The 20082-nt window shown below is 41.1% G+C and overlaps 2 protein-coding genes and 1 non-coding gene across 3 annotated transcripts in view; 1 reads left to right on the forward strand and 2 right to left on the reverse strand.

Moving 5' to 3' along the window:
* The window catches only part of LOC132907299 (chromobox protein homolog 1-like), a 194306-nt gene that overhangs the window by 164974 nt on the left and 9250 nt on the right, over positions 1-20082 (forward strand). The gene's annotated exons all lie outside the window — the stretch shown is intronic.
* Trnav-uac (transfer RNA valine (anticodon UAC)) lies at positions 10247-10319 on the reverse strand. The gene has a single exon. It is a non-coding gene; the product is annotated as a tRNA-Val (tRNA).
* On the reverse strand, positions 10593-19553 carry LOC132906432 (collagen alpha-1(III) chain-like). The gene is made up of 18 exons (XM_060958657.1): positions 18701-19553; positions 17575-17781; positions 17141-17457; positions 16559-17026; positions 15912-16419; positions 15541-15782; positions 15264-15461; positions 14714-15181; positions 14609-14653; positions 14062-14520; positions 13810-13971; positions 13551-13712; positions 13102-13479; positions 12746-13015; positions 12034-12647; positions 11749-11957; positions 11480-11664; positions 10593-11366 (listed from the first exon to the last, which is right to left on the reverse strand). Exons 1-18 carry the CDS (start codon positions 18837-18839, stop codon positions 11007-11009), a joined length of 5391 nt encoding a protein of 1796 aa, XP_060814640.1. The 5' UTR covers positions 18840-19553; the 3' UTR covers positions 10593-11006.

Here is a 20082-nt window from a genome sequence, read left to right on the forward strand (position 1 = left end):
GAAATGTTGAACGATGGTTGAACGTCGCTCGATTCTCTCAATGCTCGCGCTTCTCAAGTTCACCGATATTACACCGAGATAACGTCTCGTCCTACTATTTACACGATGTTTCTTATTCTTTCGACCAGCGATCATAAATTGCCCGCAAACGCACGCAAACGTCCGAGCTCTGATAATGACTCTTAAGGAAGAAAATCGCTTGCGCGATAAAGAAACGGAACGGTACAAAAGTCAGAAAGTCGGGGGGAAAGTCCGACGTCGAGCTAAAATATCCCTAACTCTTCCGTTGACTTTTGCAACCCCTTTCCCGCCGTTGCTCACGGCTGTTCTCCACCTCTTCGTTCTCCATGTCCCTTTCGCCGGCGAGAGTTCCCTCTTTGTCGAGGGCCTCGGCCCGGCTCTGCCACGGTCTTTCTCGTTCTAACAGGACGCCCGGCCACCTGTAGGGTTCCCAGGCTCAATAATGCATCGGTGACGTGGAGCATCGCTCAGGCTCGTCGATGGTAAACCACCGAGAGAGTCCTGGTGGATGATGCCATGGTTCGCCGCACCCTTCGTCCCTAAGACCAGTTTCACCGACACCGTCATTATCGTTGCCGCCATCAACCCTCAAAGAGATCTGCTGCCAGTGCAGTGGCCTGACTTCTTAATAGTCTGGCCACAGACAGGCAGGAGGAACGCTGGCCGTCGCATGCGAGCGTTAACTTGCCATAATATTTTTATCGCCCGATGACTACTTTCGCGACGCACATGACGGAAGCGTTTTATAGTTGCACAACACACGAACCAATCTTTATTTTTAATGGTAGCCGATTCACCATGCTTCGTTTGCCAACTTTTCTCGTAATTTGGCGAAACGAAGTTATCGATGATGGTCGTCGTGATTTCTTCCGCTATATCACCGACTGGCAGAGTTTCTGAATCGACGTACTTTAACTCGTAAGTATTGCCGACAAACGTGCGAGAGTAGATTTTGGATACTCAGCCGCCTACGGCCAGATATTTTAAAAAGTTTTAAAGCTTTCGCGATGAAATTTGTCACGCGATCGAAAATTCGAATATCGTAGTGGAACTATCGGTTCGCCGGTGTGCTGTTACACGTGGGCGGATTATTTAACCCTTGCTTGCACGAACACCCATCGCATTTACGCACGCAGGTAACATATGTCGACCATTGCTTGGACACGAGCAATCTGGTACTCCTACGGAAAGTCAAACTTTGTCATTCCTCGTCAGGGTAGGGGAAGCTAAGTAACCGTGGAAAATTACGCGCTTTGAAAAAAAAGAAGGGGGACAGAGAGGGTACGCCAAAAATTTCGACAACTTTGATGAATAACAAAAGGCAGAACCGAATCGCATACATCGACCGACAAAAAATATCGCGAATGAAATGTTGCGTAAGGGCAACGTTGGCCCTTAATCAATGGATTGATCAATAACGAGTCTTAAGACAACTAACTTTGTATGCTATATCAACGACAACGAGCAATATCTGAAAATCATGTTGTTAAATCGTTAATCGTTAGAACGTTAATTAAATTAATATTATTCCTCTAAAGGAGAAAGGCTATGTTTACGACTACGAAATTATAATTTTCCAAGATATCTCGCTAGTTTCTGGCGAATGTATTTTTATCTAATACGCAAGTCGGTACCATTCGATAGGAAATAAGTTAGAAAAGACAAGATGAGGCCTAGGACGATCGAGACAATTGAAAGTTGGAGGCAATGAGAGGGAGGATGGGTTATTTTTAGAAGCAATTTAATGCAAACCCATCGATCACTGGAACTTTGATAAGCTCGTCACAGTTGCGCTGCAACCTGGGTTAATGTCAGCTCGATGACTTTTCGATAGTTCTGCCTGGTGCAAGGCGACGAAAGTTCGTTGCGGTCGGTTGAAAATTCGACAAGCTCCTATGCAAATTTTTTTCCTCGTCACGTCATATGCGTCCTTTCGCATAAAAAATGCTGATGGATCGATCGCGAACAGAGGACACCGTTCTCTCGCATCGCGTTTCATCAAATTTGAATCTGGAATATGATTTTTCCTGCTCAAGATATAACATTCCCCCTTTATCCGCTGCTTTTCTCTTCTTTTTTCCATTGATGCAAGTTTTACCAATTTCCAGTATAATTTTGTTACAATTTCTATCGTGTAAATCTTTGTTCTCGATTCTACGTAGAATTTATACGCAGACGTCGATCTTTATCGGCTATTTATTAGAAAGAAGTTAACGAAAATAAGTTTTGCGCTTACAGCTATGCGCTTGAAGTTATGCAGCGAGTTATCTGTTTAACTCGCAGCTCTGTTACGTATTTCATTTAAAGTTGTTCCACGATACGTATGTGTATGTACTCCGCATTATTTTTGAGTAGCGAAGCTCCTACAATCTATTGAACATGTTTTCTAACGTTTGTTAATACAGCCATTTAGTATCTGCTTTCATTGTTAAGACACAATTTTAATTTTGAATTCCAAATTTTCATTATTTTTAAGGCGAAGACTTTTAATGACCCTTCCAGTCATTTCGTTCAGATAATCGTATCGATATCTTTCATTGTCCAAGCATGATGGAGGGTCTGTGGTTCATTGAGAAAAAAAGCACGTGGCGTTAAATATTCTTTTCGAATCAGCACGCGGCCTGTCACACCTTGCTGAGTAACTTCCACCTGGACCTTCCGCTCGTGTCTACGAAATCATCGATATCCTTCTTCCCTGAGCCGTGGCGTATCAGAATCTGTGATTTTTTTTAATGAAAAGACGATATCAACGGTTCCCGCGGTGTTCCGATATTCCGAACGAGCGTTTAATTGTAAAAGCTCGCCGGTAAGTTCGTCGGCGTAGCGAAACATTTTTCTTCCACCCTGTCGAGGTTGTCGTCAATTTTTAAGGAGTTCCGCGTAAACAGTGTCGTTAGCCTATGCCACCCCTGACGTGACTTTTGTTGTCCGAAAGGGTCGACTGCAATTAGAAGCCTCTGAATAATTAATCGTTGCATCGCAATCGTAATGATAGCGTGGCTCGTGTTACGTCGCCTCATTTGCCTATTTAAACAATTTCGTCAGTTCTCGATAGATTGTATGTCGTGTATTCTTTCGGCACGCAACGATATCCTACGCGTGTTAGAAGCGACATTAGCGATACAATTGCTGGTTGAAGATCCAATTACCGCTATTTTTTCTTCTTTTACGCTAGCGTAATCTATGATCCGCGCAATTATTACGAAATTTTTCTTATCGTGTCGTTGCAACGCGATATATTTTTGTATGTCGCTTCGATGTTGCAACGTAATTGTTTTTCGTAATGTGATAGTCGTAAGATCGTACAAGTGTGGTATAACGTGGATACCTGGATCGTTTGATCCGTCTGATCTATTTCCACGAAGCGATATTTTTAGATAACGCGCGTTTCATCGGCAAACGATTGTCGGAAAGAGCCAACGGGAGGTCGGATCCGACTGTTAAATTCGTTTAACGGCAAACGCGTAGGATTAGTTTCGGTCGTGCACGTGCCCCGCTTCACACGATTGACAGTGATTGCGTGATTCGGTTGTACATGCGACGCTTGTGCTACAACGTGTAGTGGTTCCAGGAGACCCGTGATTTCACGTAACAGATACTTTTCTGGTTTTCGTGATACCGGCTCGACAACTGCTGCGCGTCTGTTCCCTGCTCGCTATTTTATTGCAATTCTTCTCGTATCTGGAGCGCGTATTGCTTAACATTTATACGAGCAACGAGTTCGATCTCGTATGGGACGACAGTCACGCGTCGGTAATTAAAAGTTTCTGTAACGATATCGCTATATGCATACATCGCATATGATCGTCGTCGTAGGTCGTTCGCTATCTCCTGGAAGAATCAAACAAAAGAGAAGATGTTTCGCTTGCGAACGATGTCCGATATGTTCCTTCCAAAACTACCTCGTTGACGATCATTTTGCGCATTCTGTTAAAATATATCTCGCGAAATACGGATGATATCAAGCCATCGGGGACTTAACGCCTCGCCAACTGGAATCGCATTGAACTTTGTTCGGTATCGATCGAACGAATGGCGACGATTCCAAATAAAATAACGCTAGTTACAAAGATACATGGAAGGAAGTGAACACGATGAACGACCAAGTATGACACCAGTTATGACGCGTGTGGTAAACCTGTAATACTTATGGTTATGGTATAAATATAAAAGCGTCAAAGTAAGCGACGCGAATGGAAATACGTTGCATTTTTGCTGGATGGACACGATGGTTTCCGAGGGTGCGTCGCTTACTACGATCAAATCGCCGATCAAAAAAACATCGTGCCCCCGGCGCCACACAGGGTTTCACATTTGCGAAAGCGTTTTTAGCATATGCGTGGACCTGGCGCAACAGCAGCTATTATAGGCGACAGAGGAGAGCCGTGGACGGGCAATTACACGGCTCAGCGACGGAAAACCGGGTTTACAGGTGCGTTTACGCAGGGTAATCGACGAACTGTCGGACAGCGGCACATGCCACGGCTAATCGCTCTGTGAACTGCCGACGAAAAATGCGCGAATTCTCTAAAGTTTCGGTCGTTTTATCGTCGCCTCCAAAGCGTTACGAGGGAGTAATCGATGTGGAGGGCGTAGATATAACGTAGACATTAGAAGAAACGGGAAAATGGAGAGAATATTTAGTAAGCTATAGTATAATTGTTAGTTAACTATAAATAACTAACTATAAAGTTAGGTATAAGCGGTAAGAAGCTGAACTTTCCATAAGCAACTAAATAGAAGAGACTATTAAGTGTACAATATGTGATAGTCTCTCAGTAGGAGCATACTCTTTTGGTAAAGAATCGAAGTTATTGAAATTCTCTTACGTTACAAAATAGCATAAAGAACGATTAACGAATTCTAGGATAACTAATAAACAGGTCAAATTTTTATGAAAGAACGAAGAGGAGAAGCGAAAATTGATGGATGGATAGGTCCTAAGATATTCATTGACAAAATGCAAATTTAGTATATTCTCGTTGAATAACTTTCAAGCGCTGTTACTACTTATCGTTGTTCCGAAGGAAACATCGATTTTATTTTATCGTTGATACAGTTAATATTCGGACACCATTTACAACAGAGTGACTTTTCACAATTGAAGCAAACGAGTTGGATCCTTTTGAGAAGACAAAGGCATTGGTTTACTAGACGAGGTGTAACAAAATTTTCTAAGAAATTAGAATTGTTCGGAATCGCGAAGATAGTAGTAAGTGTCGCTTTTTACGACTTCTTTTATCCGAGCCTGTAATGAAAATTTCAGCGATACTTTTTGTCGCAAAATGTGACCTTTACTGTTTTCTTCGCGATTCTGGCCAGTTGCAATTTCTTTAACACGTCGTCCGATTAACTAATTCTTTCAACTTCTCAAGAAAACTCAAGTCGTTCGATCCAAGTTTAATCCTCGGTCGTCGCAATTGTTTCACGAATCTCGATTGTTCCATTGGGTCATGCAAACCATACCGAGTTTCCAAGTAGCTGCTGTTCGAACAAGTAGCAGTGGTCCCGGATTGAAAGAATTTGGGAACGTAATTTGAACATCGTAGAATAGTTAATATTTTAATATTGTCACATTGTTGATATTTTCATCGACAAATTCCTACTTTTATCAACGGTTACTTATTTGTCCACTAGAAAATTTCGCACTCTACGCAACATTTTGGAAAGTACGATCAATAGTCATTCCTTACCTGCGAGATAATCCGTCTGATTTTTACTGGCGAATCACGGATTTCCACGTTGCTCCAATCTTAAAAGTTGATCGACGGTACAGATCTGGCTTAGATACGTCGTGGAAATTTACAGTCGAATCTTCGATAACGTTTCATCGTCTCTTAGGATTCCCAAACAAGTGACGGTAGCCATTTTCTTCCAAAAGTAAACAAGATACGTACATATTTCATGGAACCGGTGCAGTTTCTTGATTTACCGTCTAAATGAAGTACTTCCGCGCTATTAGATCCTCGATTTTACCATAAATATTTAGTAACATGTATCGCGCACTTTTACCGATTCAATTTTGAAAAAAAAAAAAGAAAAGAAACGTCGATGACGTCCGATCAATCCGTCACTGCAGTTCTACGTTAAGAACTAAAGCTAAGGGAAACAAATAAGATTACTAATACGACGATCGTTCCTCGCTCGAGATATCCAACGAAAAAGCGAACATTTAACGAAAGAGGAAAGCGAATTGAACAGAAAATCGTATGCATATAAAATGTCGACTAAGAAACGAATGCGTCTCGCCAAACTCTTTCTTTCACTCGATTGGAAAACTACGATACGACCGGAAATTTCTACACTTCTTTCCAAACCACACGGTAGACTCGTACCAAAGCTTCCAAGCAACAGGCTAAAATAATTAATTGCTCGATCTTCGAACCGATCATCCCTATGAAACCAGTAATCAACGAGAACCAGTTTACCAACCACCGTGCCAAATAATAATCACTCGAACCTCTTGCTTGTCCACGTTTCCTGTCAACGGTTCTTGGTGCTCGCGAAGCCGATGAGCGTTCTGGTCGGAGCTCGAAGCGCAAAACCGAACAGCGAGTTCGGAGCGGAGTCAAAGCGACCGGAGCCAACGAAACGCGCGTGAAATGGAACCGGACGGGTTCTTCGTCGTCGATAACTGACGGCGCCGTAGATGCGCGACGTATACGCGTGATCTATGGCTCGCGGTTCCTGGCCTCTGTTCGCGGCTACAGGGGTGGCCGGATGTGGGTGAGCTGGCCAGGACGCGTCGCCTTTGATCGGGTTCGCGTCGGTACACGGCCAATCGAGAAATCGCGCGATCGGGGGTAGCCAGGAGTCGCAGACGATTGGTCGACAGGCGGGGCGTACCGTACGAAGCTCACGGTGGTTGTACGAGCACGGAGGGTCGCAACCCCTTGACGGAGGGTAAGCTCCGCCGCCGGAGCGCGAAAGTCAACTCGTCGTGCGTTTTCCCCCGTAATCGCAAAGTCTGTTCGAAGCGGAGGATCGGCGGAGGCCCGTGTGGCCGCGAGGAAACTCCATCAGCTTCGACTCGTTGTCGTTGTCCTCCCACCCCCGGCTTCTTCGACGACTTGGTATCACGAGTAAGGTGTATCTGACGGGGGATGCGATCGTGGAGCACGAGGGGATGAAATGGTTCGCGGCGATTCAAGAACATATTTCCATGTACCTCGTTTCTCGCTTTTCCATAACTTTCCGGATATTTAATGGCATGATGGGTGTGACATTTGCTATCTTTCAGAGATACAAAGTAACACAGGTACTGCCTGGACGTGCTGTGGAGAAACTCATCGAGCGAAAATGAATTTTTTATTTAAACTTCGCTTATCGATAAATCTTAAAGAACCATTATTACCAATGACGGACATTTAATTTTGTTTATCAAGAATCGATATAAATGCGCGAAATTTTGCTTGCTCGTCAGTAACCATTCTCCATGGCGCGAATTCTATTTTTGTTACCGAGTAGCTGTTCGTAATCGAAATAAAATTCATGTCATCGATAATGATTACCGGTAGTCGACAAAATTTTCATCGTTTCAAATGGTTATCCTTTTGTAGGAGCACACGAGCTACAGAACAAATCAAATCGCGTTGCTGTTTTGCCTCGAAGTATCAATATCGTTAGGACTTACATGATGTAATAACAAAAAAGCTCCGGGTAAAACAATTTCGCCGCTACGTGCAACAAAGACGAATTTGAATTTTCCGACTCTCCCCCGACCAGAATAAATAAAGGGACGCGATCGCGAGCGAATCAGTATATACCGAGTATCTACGAGTTATCAGCGAGCAATTATACACTGTCTTAGCGAATACGTTTGTACGAGCGTCTCTCGACATTATTTATATTTATTAATTTATTTAATTTAAATATATTTGACGGGCTGCAACAGCAAGTTCTCGTTATTCTATATTACAATCCTTAACCAGAATCTTTATCTTTTTTAGATTAACTCTCACGCCAGAACTTTTAAAATCTGCCTTATAACAGTTAGGATGTCCGGGCTTTATTTTTTGTTGACAAAATGTTCAAAGGCGATCTTGAAATTTACGAAAGTTTACGAGGGAAGATTTTTCTCTTTGTCGCGTTATTGATTTTTAACGATGCTGCCAATTGTACTACTTGAGATTCAAATAGTTCATACTCGTCATACGAATGGAAATTCAAAATCGCGTTAAGTTAGCTTGAACGGAGACTCTAACAAATGGTTCTAACAATGAGCCGTGAATAAATTTCCGAGCTAGAGCTCCGGTTCATACAGTTTTCAGGAAAGTGACAGCGGTGAAACGTTAGTGAAAGACACCTGTATGCTTCGCACGGTACGAACAGCGTTACGAGAGATGGTCGTAATAACCATCGCCGTCGTTGAATATTTTATTTATTATTGCTTGAAAATCAATGATCGTCATTTCTCCTGCATGTATTATATAGCTATATCTACTGATCGTTAATTTGCATAATTGGGCTACTTTATGTCTCTGAACATTTCTAAAATATCAAAGATAGTAACAGTACGCGCGAATAACAAGAAAAATTAACATCCGAATTATCGAGAACAGAATTGGAAACGATTTGTGCTGTAAATTAAAGCAAGTGGAGATAAAGTTTCGCTACTAGTGTCAAAAGTTTTTAATTCTTCATGAAGCATTTCATTGCTAAAATATCGTAGCTTCACGATGTATTCCAAGTCTGTGAACACATTTTTCGACCTTCTAACAGATTATATTATCTTTCGTGCTCGATAGTCCATTTGATAAATAACTGACAAAGATTATTTTTAGAACATTGATTTGAACTTGATAATCTCAAAGAGAAGAATTATTTTTCTGCTTAAACGAACGAATATTTTTGCCGAGTTGGATACAATAAAATTGAATAATCGCTATAACAGAGAAATCAAAAAAGAAAAAAAAGGAAGAAAAAGGGAACTTAATTTTCAACGCGTCGCGCGTCGATGCGATTCTGTCGGGGCAAAGTAAGCGGTCTGCACTTGATAGGTCGAAGGATCCGTAGGATTCTGAAGCACCTCCTCGACGTGGCAGGAGCAGAAAATCGCGTTGAAGTGGTAACGGTCGGGCTAATGGTTCGGAGACGATATTTTGTTAAACAAGGAAACCTTTTATCCCTCATACCATTTCTTGGACGAGCGCTCTGGAACAGGGACGGCTACGTTTCAAAAGAACTCGGCTTCCATCCACCCTCGTAGTAGTTACCCTCTGCACGCCACGAGTTTCATTAAACGTATTTACGTGCTTTATTTTTTCTGTAAACATCGATTACCAATTGACGACCTTATTTATGCTTTGAATGAACAGACATTTTTACTCGTTGAATTAAAATACAAATATTTCAGAATCTTTCCCTCTAATGGATCGATTAATTATGCAACTACTTCTCTGCTCGCCTTACTCGATCGGGAATACACTCTCTGCCAAGATGCGTTAAAATATTTCACAGATGGTCCAAATATTCAATAGTAGAAGTTGGTACGTATGTATTTGAAGAAGTGCCATCACTGATTTGCGACGCGCAGCGAGCTGAATTCTTCGAAGTTGAATCCGATACGACGCGAAGAAGGTCGCGATAAAAGCGGCCCTGCACCGTCACTTTGGTTTTCTTGTCGCGAGAAGAGAACGAGCTGGAAGTGTGAACCGCCGACCACTACGACAAGATACCACCTGCCCTTTCTCACGGTTCGCCCACGCATATAGCGCCATTCTCGCGAATTCCTTCGATCCCTTCTGGCCTGAATCACTTCTCACTTTCTTCAGCCCTTCCCAGATGCGAATCGATATGGTTCGCGTAACTATCCAGCCAACTCCTACGGAGTTCTGTTCGTGGTAAGCCTCGACTGACAAGTTAATTCACTCTTTACTCGTTCCGAGCAAATGATGCATGGGGACTCAATGGAAACACCGTGTGACTTAAGGACGTCATTTTTAACCACGTTCTATCCGTTGTCGAGCCGCTATGAATCTTATCAATCAATCTGTCTTTCTTGATGTCTATATCTCCGCATTGTTGACTATTTTATATGTCATCCTCGTAGTCAGTGATAGAGTCAAATTCTGATATTATTATGTCGTGCTGGTTTAGAAGAAAATATGTATTAAAAAGATAGATGGATACTTGTTTTATGATCCATTGTAGTCGTTTATCAAATTATTAGATAAACAATTAAAAGGGGGAATGGAAATTGGTATAAAAAAATAGCAAAAATTAATGGTTCCGACCGGGATCGAACCGGCGACCTTCTGCGTGTAAAGCAGACGTGATAACCGCTACACCACGGAACCAATATGTTTGAAGTTTTTTTCATATTATTCATAAAAGACAATTTTTATTTCTATTTATATTCATAAAAATTATTTTACTAATTATATCTAATAATACATTTAATTGCGCAATACGAAAAAAACACTCAATTTAGATAATAATAAGACCAAAGTTTAAGACTGGTAAAAATTGTATATAAGTATGAAGGATTAAATTCGACTGAGATTTGTACGTATTTAGAATCAATTAAAATTATATTTCAAAGCGGGAATAACGTTATAAAGTGAAAGCAATTTTATGTATTATTGCATTTTATTTATAAACATGTGAAAATTCGGCGTATATCGCACAGAATTAATGTAGATCACATACTTATGGCAGTGGTTACAATATTAATAACATACATATATATAAATAACAGTGTTAATACATTGTATTGCACCTTTTACATTCTACTTAAGTTCTGAATGGCACTTTTTTATTCTTTCGAACGTTTAAATCCGAAAAGATAATGATAATTGATATATCATAAGTACATGGAAAAATATAATAGTCCTCACTATTGTACGTCTTAGTAAGAGAAATTTAGATGATTAATAAATTATTATCTGCTGATTGATATTACAGTGTAAAAAATGATAGAAAATAATTATCGAATAATTTACAATTATACTTCAGTCTTGCCAATAGAGATTTGATAATTTGATTTATTTGAAACAAATGGGTCCAACTGTAAAACCGAACGCTTGATGCGGCAATCCATAATCGACTGGGTAAAAGTCCACCAATGGTAACTGTTGAAGCTTTTTACTGTAAACCAAGAACACTGTATCTCCTTTGCTTTTACGCATTTTACAATTGTCCGTAACGATCTGTGGCTTGATACCGGTATATGAAAATTCATCCTCGTTAGCACCAAGCAGTCGTAAAGATGAATTATAATTAAAATTCAAAACATTGTACCAAGCAACGCTATTAATGCAGGTATAAGTGAAATTTTGATAAGCTTCTTGACTCAATAAACGTAGAAAATTTAATTGCACTACCCCAATAGCTTCGTATGTAATCTATAACATAACATACGATGGATAAGAGATTTTTATATTTTATATTTCAATATGTCATACAGGATTTATTGTTTCTTATAGACATGTATTTCGTTAGATGAATGTAAACTCACTTTAAATCCTCCGCGCAAATTAGAGTACCAATCCGTTTTATTATTTTCTTTCCTCCATGGTATATTGGGCATTTGACTCGTGTGAATATCAGGGTATACGCAAGTTTCGCCCATATTCGTCATATTACAATAAACATATACAGAGTCGTCAGCCATTCCTAAATTTGGATCGATCCAGTACCAACCTGTTTTGATAACCGTTATTTCGTAAGTTCTCAAATAACTGGCAAAATCAGTAACCTCCGAACGAAGGAAATAGAATTACTGACCATCGTGAAAATGAGGATGGCCGTAAAATAAATCCTTGCAAGTCCTTACAGGATTTTCTCTGCTCCCAATCGGTTTGCGTATTCGATCCAATTCTTGTCTCATGGCGTATATAGAACTATACATGTCCAAGAATTTTGGGCCAAGTTCCTCTTCGATTTGATCATCCTTGTCCAACGTTTCTGAATCTTTCTCTTTCTCGTCTTCCGCGCTGCAAATAATATCATCGTCAAAGTAGTACATTTACAGATATGAAAATCAAACATACAAGGCCTAAAAGGTCTTACGTATTTGTCGAAATATCGCGTTTCTTTCGAAGAATTTGTTCTCTCGTGAATAACAATTCCGGAGGAATCATAGGTTGCTCTGCAGGTGGTCCAGGAGGACCTGGAGGTCCCGGAGGGCCGAGTTCGCCTTTTGGTCCATCGTTTCCAGCATTACCTTTGGGTCCTACTGCTCCTTCTATTCCTGGAAGTCCTGGAGGTCCATCGTTTCCTTTGAAACCCAATAAACCTGGTGGCCCTTGGTTACCCTTGGGTCCTTCGAGTCCTAGAGCACCTCGTGGTCCTTGTTCTCCCTTCTCACCCTGTTCTCCTTTGACTCCAACGTGTCCCAATTCACCTCGATGCCCTTTGATACCTCGTTTACCCCTGTCACCCTTTGGACCTTTTGGTCCAACCGGTCCAACTTTTCCTGGAGCACCAACAGCTCCTGACATTCCTGGTGGACCATTTTCTCCAGCAAGTCCTGGCAATCCTCTTACACCTGGCAAACCTGATGGTCCTGGAAGACCCTGAGATCCTGTAGAACCTGGAGGTCCCTGTGCCCCAGGCGGCCCCATGTCTCCTTTTTCACCAGGTAAACCTGGACTACCTTGCACTCCCGCTGGACCTTCGGAACCCTAAATAATAAATTAATTTTCATTATTTATTCAACACTATTATTTGTTCAAAACAAGTCTTTAAAATTAATCGTTGTCAAGACTATAATACTGTATACTTGTTTTCCAGCAGGGCCAGGTAATCCTTCCTTTCCTGGGGGTCCAATCTCTCCTGGTGCGCCAGGATCTCCTGGTTTTCCATCTTCACCATTCTTACCAGCTTCCCCTTTTAGGCCGACTAAACCTGGTTCTCCTGGAGGTCCAGGAAAGCCAGGTGGCCCTGCATTACCTTTTGGTCCTTCTGGACCATTTATACCACGACTTCCAGGCGGTCCTGGAGGTCCACTCTTACCTTCTTCTCCCTTTGGTCCTGGAGGGCCTCTTTCGCCCTACGATACACGTTTCGTTAAATTATAATAACGAAAAATTTGTTTTCATAAATTTTTATTGAAATAATTATAGTATCATTCCTTACTTGTTTTCCTTCTGGACCTATTAAACCTGGAAGTCCTACCGCTCCAGATTCTCCTTTTGCTCCTTGACGACCTTCCACTCCTGGAGGACCTTGTGAACCTTCAGACCCTTTAGGGCCCCTCGGACCTTGTTCACCTGGATTTCCTGCCGGTCCTACAGGACCAACTATGCCAGTATCCCCCACTTCTCCTTTTAATCCTGATGGGCCAGGCAATCCTTGTGGTCCTACTGGACCAGGAGGACCTGACGCACCAACGGGACCATCTTCGCCTTTTGGTCCTTGCCTCCCAATTTCTCCAGGTGGTCCCTTTTCTCCTGGTAAGCCGATAGCACCAGGTTCACCTCGAAGTCCTTGTGCGCCAGGTGCTCCTGGAGGTCCCTGTGAAAAGTAAATTATAATTTAGATTTTACTATTATGCTGTCGTATGATTACAATTACATTACGCTTACTGTTTCCGCTTGAGATCCTTTAAACCCCTTTTCACCAGGTGGTCCAATATCTCCTTTGTCTCCATCCTCTCCTGGCACTCCAACAGGACCAGGAGCTCCTGGCAAACCACGTTGCCCTGGTAAACCATCTCGCCCCGTAGGACCGACTGGTCCAGGCTCACCCTGATGAGAATATGTATTATTTAATATGATTCATAATTTCGGTATCGCTTCATTATCATTTTAGTAATTTATTTATATACTTGTATATTATTATTACCCTGTCGCCTTTCAATCCGGCTGGACCAGGTGGTCCTTTAGGTCCTTGCTTTCCTTGAGGTCCAGATTCGCCATCTTTCCCAGATTCTCCTTGAGCACCTTTATCGCCTGATGGACCTTGAAGCCCAGGTGGTCCTATCTCTCCTTTTGCACCTGGCATTCCCTGATTTATAGAGAAGGGTTCAATTAATGAAAACACGTTATCTTGGAAACTTTAGTTATTATATTATTAGAAAGGCAGACAAATACAAACCGGTAAACCATTTGCTCCTCGTTCACCAGGAAATCCTGGTAGACCACCAGGACCTGGTGAACCTTCTTTTCCTTGTAAACCAGGTGGCCCTTGTGGTCCTTCTTTGCCTTGCTCCCCTGGGGAACCTGAATCTCCGGGAGCTCCTGGAGTTCCTGGACTTCCAGGTTCTCCTGGTTGTCCAGGTTCACCAGCTGGACCTTGCGGACCGATAACACCAGGCGCACCTGGTGGACCTGGCGGCCCAGAATCACCCACTGGTCCACGTTCTCCAGAAGGTCCAGGGATTCCATCTTTGCCATTGAGACCAGCTTGTCCAGGAGATCCCACAAATCCACGAGGTCCCTCGACTCCTGGCGTACCAGATTCTCCTTGTAGTCCCGGAGGGCCTGGCTGTCCAGTATCACCTTTCGGTCCTGGCAATCCTTCGGCACCTCTTCTTCCACGAGCACCTCTAAATCCCTTTGTAAAATATATTTTATTAATGTTTTTATGTATCGATATATGTGACAATATCATCGCTAATGTTATTACGTATTTCCTTACGTACCCTAGGTCCTGGTTCACCACGTTCTCCTGACGCGCCATTGTTACCCTAAAATAACGAAATAATAAATCTCATTGTATTAAATTTTACTTGATATGCTCTTTTTACCCTTTCTCCTTTATCTCCACTAGGGCCTTCTCTTCCTGGCTGACCTTTATCACCTTTCTCACCAACATTTCCAGGATATCCAACAAAACCTGGAGGACCAGTTTTACCTTTTTCACCAGGTAGTCCGACTAAACCGGTTTCACCACGTGGCCCTTCGAAACCCTTTGGTCCTTCTAAACCTTCCAATCCAGGAATTCCTTGTGGACCTGATAATCCAGGTTCTCCCTTCGCACCGATATCACCTTTCTCTCCTTCTGGACCTCTCTCTCCCTTTTCTCCGCGTTCACCAGGCGATCCACGTTTGCCTTCGTCACCTTTCATGCCACGGACTCCCGGGAAGCCTATTGGACCTTGCGGTCCTTGAGGCCCTTGTTCACCTTTCATTCCAGGAACGCCTGGATTTCCCGGATGACCAGGAGATCCATCTGCTCCCGACAGACCAGGAATTCCAGGCTTCCCTTGTGGTCCCTGATAAAATTGTTGCAATAACTTCGTAGAAGATTTAACAAAAAGCAAATACTTTTTAAAAAATTGTATCTAAGTAATTTACCACTAAACCAGTTGGACCCAAAAGACCTTGAGGTCCGGGTGGTCCTACAGGTCCAATTGGACCCGGAGAACCTGGCACACCCGGAGGGCCCGGTGGACCAGTATTGCCTTTTGCTCCTGGTGGACCTTCGCTTCCAGGAATACCTGGATTCCCTGGTAATCCAGGAAAACCTCGTGGGCCTATGAATCCTCTGGGTCCCTAAAGTAATTTCAAAAGTACAATCTTCTTTTTCTATATGAATACAAGTATATCGTTGTATAATATTTTCGTTATTCACCATTTCACCTGGTAAGCCTGGTAAACCTGGAGGACCATCGTCACCCTGCATTCCTTCGTGACCTGGTAAACCTTGTTCACCGGTGGCACCTACAAATCCTCGTTCGCCTTTATCTCCTGGTAATCCAGGCAGTCCAGGCACACCCTGTTCTCCTTTCATTCCTGGTGGTCCACTTAAACCTCTTTCTCCGTCTCTCCCAGGTCGACCTCGTCTACCCTCCCTGCCAGTATTTCCAGGAATACCTGTATGAATTTATTAAATGTTCCAATGTTTGTTTTGTCCAAATTATCCTGTTATAACATTTAAATATCCAACTTAACAAATTGATGGAACTTCAGGACTGTATACAGAAAAGAATTTATAAAACTGACCTCTTTCGCCACGAGGTCCAGGTTCGCCAACTTCTCCAGGTTCTCCCTTCTGACCTTGAGGTCCAGGTGGTCCTTCGGGTCCAGCAATACCTGTAAGACCCATAGGACCTTCGGCACCTCTCATAGCCAACATATGCTGTGAAAGCATTTGTCTCAGAGTCTCCGCTTGAGTATCCGGTCCTTTCTCGTTTCCTTGCTGATTAAGTGCTGGAATTATGAACACGTTTCCCGGTGGGCCAGCCGTACCTTGCAAACCTGCTAACCCATCTCTTCCTGGTTCTCCTTTTTTACCAGGTGGCCCGGGCACCCCTGGAGGCCCCGGAAATCCCCGTGGCCCAGGCGAACCCCTACTACTATAATAAGCTGGATTGTAATATGATCCTTCCAACGATTCCGAATATTTCAAACCTCCTTGAACTTCTCTAGATAAATTGTCGGAAGTTTTAGAAATTTCTGGCGTTGTCGTTTGATAGCTATCTGCTTCGACTGAATCGATGTTGTTGAAAACCTACATAAACATTTATTTAATAAATGAAAAAGCATTATTTATATTCTTGTACTCAATATTTTTCTCAAGTTCAATATGTTGTGGTTTTAAGCAAATGAAAAATACGTTTTATCGTCTATTATTATAACGATTAACTCACGGCACTTTGATTGTGAAGGAACGTCTCCACAGTTGGTCTCGCTGAATATGTTACATTCATTGGCCTATGAAGTAACTTATAGTTGTCGCTGTCTTCGGTATCCTCGTTCCCTTCTTCACTCCCGTTCTCATAATCATCCTCCGTTTCTTTTACAAGATTTTCATCCTGCTCATTATACGAAATATTTGGTCCAGATCTTTCAGATGTTCTACCATAACTTGTTTCATAATACGATCCAGCGGTTGAGAAGGGTTTAACCGGATAACTAGAACTTGGGACTGTCTGACTGTCGCCAATATTTGTACCCTCGTAATAAGTAGACGAGGTTGTACGCACGACGGGACCATAATTCCGCATATTCGAATGACCACTTTGTCTCGATTGACTTCTACAATTTGGCGCGAAAATCGTGCAAATTTCGTAAGCTGCGTCTGGTATCGGTGCAATCTTCAACATTTCCAGACCACCCTATAAATGATTCGAAATAAACGAACAAACCGTTAAACTGAATTCCGTCTTAAATTTCGTGTAGAATTAAACTCGTATATTCAAACACGATTAGTTTGAATATTCTTCACTGACCATATACATGTTACCATCGACGATCTGTTGGCCGATAATTATGATGCCGCTGACGCTAATCGTTTCGTCAAGATTTCTACTTAATTCTTTGGAAATTTGTTGAGTACAATCGAGAATTAGCGTGACAGTATCGCCTTTGATGCTGATTCCTAGACGGTGCCATTTTCCATCGGATATATCAATACCAAACGAAATTGGTTTATCCTCATCATCCGGAGTTGTACTGTAGTAAAGAGTGACATCATTGCCCAATGATAGAACCAACTGTTCCTCACCACTGTCGCTGTAGATCGCAAACAACGTGGCAACCGAGGATCCTAATTTTTTGATCGTTAAATTGTATCGGTTATTATCTTATCTATGTGATTATAATCTATGATCTATGATAAAAGTAGGATCAGGATAAATGTACATCAATTAAAGAGAGTACTAACCGATTTTTGGCTTGGCGACGACTAAAATGGAAAAATCACGCGGTATACCAGTCGGAAACAAAGTGTTCGTATTGATCGTCAATAGCGCGCTTTCCGTAATGTCATATGCTGTTGTATCATTTCTGTGGCATCGATTTTCGGTTACGATCACTCCAACGGGCTCTTGGTGTATTCCTGTACCATCCATCAGGTCTACGATATTCTTTTCTGAAATTGTGAAATACCGTGATTTACGTTCACTTTAAATGATTACTAACGTACGCCTGAATAACGTCAAAAGTATGATTTTTCTAGAATTTCTTATTTAACAAAGTTCTTGCATACACAATTCTAGGCATGTTTTCATAAAAAAGATATTTTGAAAATGTTTCTATAAATAAAATTTACGTACAATTTCTTCAATGTTAAAGTTTTCAACGATCAGAATATCGTCGAAAACATACTTGCATCGCAATAAAATTTCACGTAGATACATTTCATAGATAAATATAGCGATAGCATATGTATAGCATATGTAATTTCTTAACTAGTAATGAACCTGTTTTAGCCGAAACTTATGATTTTACAAGGAAATAAGCATAATCGTACGATGACGGCACGATGAACAACCCAATAACCCCTAGAAACCCAATAACCCCTGATCTCGAAAGACGTAACTCATCGCGTTTAAACCAGTTTCATTAACAAGTCCTCTTTTCTAGAGTGGAACACACAGTTTTGCATGCTACGAACAGTGGGCTCAATTAATGCAATAGAGATCACTTAAAAAGACATTCACTAGTAAATGGACTTGCTATTACATAGTTCACAGAATGATTATTTCAACTTGTGTACTTATGTATTGTAATATCACACGGTGATGATTTAACCTATATAACTGGAATCTTATATTTTAAAGAATTATTTCTTTTTAGATATACATGCTCATTCAGGTTTGTTCGATATAGATATTATTAGAAATTACGAAATGCAGACATACGATCATAAAATATGCTTTGAAATAGCGTATTCATTTTGGCCTGTGGTTTTACTGTTCTAAATCGTATAAGTATTCGTCAGGACACAAAGTTAAACCGATTGTTAAGGTGGTCAAATTGCGACTTAAAAAGAATTGTAGCACATTTACCCATGTCTTGCAAGATAATATCGGCTAGCACCGGATACAGTCCTAATGCTACGAGAAGACAAAATGCCCAAAAAACGGAGTGGATATTGCGAGGCAGTCGCAGTGTTCTCCATTGCTGCTTCACGTGGTCCCGCCGCATGCTACCCTTTCTTCGTCAAATCATGTTTTTCACAGGGAACTTTTTCTGATACCAATCACCGTAAAAAGAACGCGCACTATCGGTAAAGCCACTAACGAACCGATAGGTCGGATGTGAAGTCGAGAAAGCCCGAGAAATTTATCTGAATGTAATCGTTGTCACAATGCAGTCGCCCTTCCCCACGCGTTTCCTCTTCTTCTACTTCGATCCCTCCTTTCTAATATTCTATCTCCCCGCTTCTCTTTCACGTAAACGCCGATGCAACGATCCACATGCATTCCACACATGTGTATTTTAATTACAATCCCGCGTTTCTTCTATTGACACTGATTCAGATAACACGTGGCACATCGAAAATGTGGTGCATTATGATCTATCCAGGGTAGGAATCTTTTCATCATCGAGATTTTTCTTATGAGAATACAAGCGAAATTCTATCTTGAATGTCGTACTGTTACATTATATATACTTACAAAAGTTCGTTCGAGAAAAAAAAAAGAAATTGTTCCGCCAACGAATGTGGTCATCGTTTAACTATGAAACTTTCAATTAATTACTTCCTCGATACTTTTGATTAACTACTTCCCGACTTAAGTTACTTTATAAGAGTTCTCTATTCGATCCGAATCGAAATCAATATTTATCACGTTAAAGAGTATTAATCGCAACGAATTTGAACGAGTAAAAGGTAATTTTTTTTTACGTGACGTACAAGTATATTTGTTCATTGATAGATTGATTCATCTATTTTTAATCTTTCAAAAATAATCGTATTAGTCACTGATCGAATCTAATGTGCTAATTAATATAATGTATTAATCAATAATATAAGCTAAGAATATTTTGGGAAATAATTATTTCAAATTATGATATTTCTGTTAGTTTATCACACTGCTAAAGATTAATTAATCTATAAATAAAGTCGTTCAAATTATTTGTGCAGCAATTAATACCATATATGTACTTATAGGATACTACAACATTTATATTATAATGTAAGGTCGATTACTATCTTAAACATTTAATTAATTCTATTGATAAATTACCGATGGTATGTACTATCTGTTAAAAGCTTGAAGGCAGGTATATATACATACATATACTTTACTAAAAAAATTAATAATTCAAATAATTATTTTTATTTATTTTATATTTCGTATACTTTTTCGCTTTTAAAGAAATGTTAAAAGCTTAAGAGCAGATATATATACATACATATACTATACTAAAAAAATTAATAATT

This window comes from Bombus pascuorum, chromosome 1 (genome assembly GCF_905332965.1).
Source record: "Bombus pascuorum chromosome 1, iyBomPasc1.1, whole genome shotgun sequence".
Classification (NCBI taxonomy): domain Eukaryota; kingdom Metazoa; phylum Arthropoda; class Insecta; order Hymenoptera; family Apidae; genus Bombus; species Bombus pascuorum.